This window comes from Alosa alosa, chromosome 18, assembly GCF_017589495.1.
Source record: "Alosa alosa isolate M-15738 ecotype Scorff River chromosome 18, AALO_Geno_1.1, whole genome shotgun sequence".
Lineage (NCBI taxonomy): Eukaryota > Metazoa > Chordata > Actinopteri > Clupeiformes > Clupeidae > Alosa > Alosa alosa.
Window position 1 is genome coordinate 7681092 of NC_063206.1, and position 4072 is coordinate 7685163.

Consider the following 4072-nt stretch of genomic DNA (forward strand, 5'->3'; position numbering starts at 1 on the left):
TGTATGACTGCGCCTGATGTTTTTTTTTGTCCTACATTGTCCTAATTGATACCTATAGTTTCTATATAATCATCCATTTATTTTGAATTTACATATTATTTGTATTGTAGGAAGGCTTTTTGCACACCTCTTTTTGTCAGACAGGTGCGTTGGATATGACCAAAGGTCACAGATCAGGAGCTCAGAAAGAATCCCGCACACTGACCATTCCTTAAGCAATTATTTATTTAGAATACGTTTCGGTCTTAGACCTTCGTCAGGATATCTAAGACCGATACGTTGTATTCTAAATAAATAATTGCTTGTGGAATGGTCAGTGTGCTGGATTCTTTTAAGCTCCTGACATATTATTTGTATGCAATATATTTATATTGAAAATATATAATTACATTAGGCTTTTTGGACTAATGCATAGGATAAATTAATTTTATTTAATTTTTTACATTGTAAAATAAGATTCCTCAGACTTTAAGCTTTAACCATTTAACATATCCTTTATTCAAACCCATCTGAAAACAGCACAAATATGTCATGAACTGAATCTCCAGCATATCAGGATTTCCTCCTTTATTAACCTTTCAATGCAGTTCACAAGCAGTGATAAACAGTAATAAACACTGACAGTAATACAGTAATGATATATTATATATATATATATATATATATATATATTTTTTTTTTTTTTTTTTTTTTTTTTTAAAAGTGAAAATGGAACCTGCTCAACCAATGGGATGGGAAGCAAGTAAAAAAAACACAACATAGTTGAACAGATGTGTGAAGGAATAACCTTCAACTAACTGAGCTATGGTAGCAACCTGAAGGAATACATGAAAAGAACAGGAGTGTTCAGCTGTATTGGGTTTCACACTTTACTGACTTTTACGTGAAACACATTTTACATTTTTTTTTTACTATTTGAAATATCAGAAAGTGATTAATCTATAGAGTTAGCCTTGAAAGATATTTAGAAAACTTGTACTTGAACCATGTGATGATCACTTCTTCAGAAACAATTGTCCATTATGCCTGCGGCCAACATAGGGCAGGTCAAACAGAGAGGAATAGATTTCATCACATCTTTTGTGCCTCCCAGATTTGACAATTGACACAAGTTTTTGAAAGCACTTGTCTCTGTAGTCAGAGACTACAGGGACCTGCACTGCTTTTATGTACATGTCTATTGCTTCAGAGGTCATTTTTCTCTCCCAGTTAAGATATTCACCATATTGGAAGAACAGGAATTGCTTCTCTGTATCACTGATGTTTTTTTGATCTAAAAGGCTTTTGTAGATGTGATTTGCAGCATCAGTATTGCCTACGTTTACATGCATTTTCGCAAGACTGATATTCTCCTTGACAGAATGCTTAGTGTTCACCTCCTCGTAAATCCCAATGGCCCTTGTGGCCAAAACTGTTCGCTCCTCAGTTTTCTTCCTTAAGGAAAAGACCTTCCACTTCAAGCTGCTAGCAAGGTTCTTTTTCGCAATGATTGAATCTGGAAACTGTTCCAACATTGTCTCTGCAACATCTAGGGCTTTGTCATATTCACTGAAGTAAGAACCGAGAAGGAAAAGGACGTTGCTGAGACCATCAAGATGTCTAGAGGCAATCAGTTTATCTGCCAATGTGTTCACCTGTTGCCGAAACTGCTCTCTGTCCTCACCATTGCGAAGTGCATTGATCAGGTACAGTGTCGCCACCCACACGTCATTTTCATCCATCTGTTTGACAACCCTAAGATTGTCTGTGATTTCTCTTCTTAAATCTGGGGTGAGTGGTTGTCCAAAGTAGACTTTGTCCATGGCAAGAACAAGGCCTTTGCGAAAGAGTCTTTTCGTTGGATCACTGGTAACGGCCATTTTGAAGCACTCTATTGCTCGTTGCTGGTGGTTTCTCTCAAACATTAACAATGCCCAGCCTTTTTGCGCACTTAACTCTGGGTGAATTTGGGAACCAGATGGGGCAGGTAAAGCCTCCTGAAGTCGAGTCACTTCTTCCAAATAAGCGCGGCTCTCTGTCAGCTCACCCCTAAAGTAATGCACCCAGGCGAGGTTTGCCTGGTTGACCAGCAGGAGGCAGTCTTTCTCTTCATCTCCCTCTTTGATCATTTTCTCTGCTTCCTTCAGGTGGGTCAAGGCTTCGTCCCTGGAGCCCAGAGCATGAAGGATGTACCCAAGGAGGCTGTGCAACTGGCACATCCAGTTGCATCCAAAGTAAATGCGATCCTTGAGATCTTGGTGGAGGTTCTCAAGTTTTGATGGGCTACAGTCTAACTGCCAGTTGAAATGGCACTCCATGTTTTCCAAATGACCTTGCAGATCAAAGGCACTAAGGGAAGAGAAAGAAGTTAATGAATTAATAAGTGATATTATGAATGTTTGTAGTAAAACTAGTAAATCATCTACCTATAAGGCCAGCAAAACCTAACAGAAAAAAAAACATTAAACAACTCTATACTGTAGTTGTAACTAATGAAGGTGATTTCATATTATGAAATCTGACATAAAAATGACATTTACTGTATTACCTCTCAAGGTCTTAACTATATAACGCATTGCCTGGCTTGGTGACAGTTGTGTTTACCTATCCTTCTTATGATCATATGTGCTATTAAAATATATTTTAAGATTACCTTAAACCAGATGCACATAGGTTGTCCAGAGGGGTCGGCCGAATTCTCCAAGCCTGAGCTTGTACCAAGGTAGGCTATAGTTCTTCCTGCGTATAATTTGGAGGTGTGATAATGTTTTGTTTTATGCCGTGCTAAATTTGTTTTTTCTTCTGTTTAAAAGACTCTGATGCAGAGCTGTACCGACCAACTACCCCTCACGAAAGTGTGCGCGAAGGTATGTACCCTACAAAATATGATGTGAGAGAGAGCGCTTGTGAGTGTGTGTGGGTGCAGTGAGGCAGAGGCGCGGGCGTTTATAAAGATTACAAGTTAAAAAAAGTTGTAAAAGTTTTTTCAAGTTTTTCCAATCTAAAATTGTAAAAATGTTTTAAAAAATGTTCAAGTAAAAAAATAAAAATAAAAGGTTGCCGTAGCCGGGTTTCGATCCCGGGCTGTATTAGGCCAATCATCGCAAGATAATTGGCGTAACAAGTGCTACCACCGTCCTACACTACTACAGGCTACTGTAAATACGTACTTTTTTGCCCTTAGAATATGATGCTGTATGACGTAGGGTTGGGACACGTGCGGGTGCTTGAAAGAGTGGAGTATGAGGGTGTGTGTCTCTGATTGCCTGCTGTTTTTAGAAATAGTTGCCAACCTGGGGGTCTTTGCCCTGCCATGCTTTTGTTGGAGACTGTCAAGTGTCTAATGAGATCTACCATGAGATCACGCCACGCGTGTTGAATATGGAGATCATGTGCTCCATGGCTACCTCTGATCAGTCAGATCAGCCAATGAGGCCTACATCACTTTCAGTTCTCCATGACAGTTGGAAATATATGCATATTTAAGGGTAATGCAAAGATTTTGTATTTAATTAGGTGTGCCCGACCGATTTGAGGGCCGCTTGGACCAAATATGCCAGGGCTGATTTTTGGTCCCAGTCCGCCCCTGGATACCTGCGATACCTTACAAGACCTGATTTTTACTTTTTTGTGTTTAACTAGGTGGCGCTATACATGAAATGAGTGGTTATGGAATGGGTTGACATGGCCCCTTGAGATCAACATACAAAAAAAATGGTCCTCCTAAACCCTACGGTTCTCAGAAAACTGTGTCTGCCCTACCCTCCTTTCGGGGGGTCCAGTCCAGCGGGGGAGCTACAGATCAAAACGAAAAACGATGGTTCCATGCTATCCATGTGGGGTTACATGCCCACCAAGTTTCGTGTACCCCGGTCTTTCAGTGTCCCAGGAATCCTTGATGGAAATTTGGACATGCGAAAAAGTAAAAAAGTATGCGTGACGGTCATAATAATTCATAATAATGTGCCCACCGTACCTAATGCTTCAGGTGATGTAATGTTCATGTCCCGAATGACAGACTATGAACTCTTGTCAGTTCCTGATGATTTATGGGATATTAAGGAATGAAGTAATGCATAAATCATGAATAAAT

General features: G+C 39.7%; 1 protein-coding gene across 1 annotated transcript; it reads right to left on the bottom strand.

Annotated features, from left to right (window-relative positions):
* Positions 1-734: 734 nt before the first annotated feature.
* Positions 735-3380, bottom strand: LOC125311924 (interferon-induced protein with tetratricopeptide repeats 1-like). Its single transcript, XM_048270293.1, has 2 exons — positions 3334-3380; positions 735-2328 (listed from the first exon to the last, which is right to left on the bottom strand). The coding sequence occupies exons 1-2, from the start codon at positions 3378-3380 to the stop codon at positions 996-998; spliced, it is 1380 nt and encodes a 459-aa protein (XP_048126250.1). The 3' UTR covers positions 735-995.
* Positions 3381-4072: the final 692 nt, after the last annotated feature.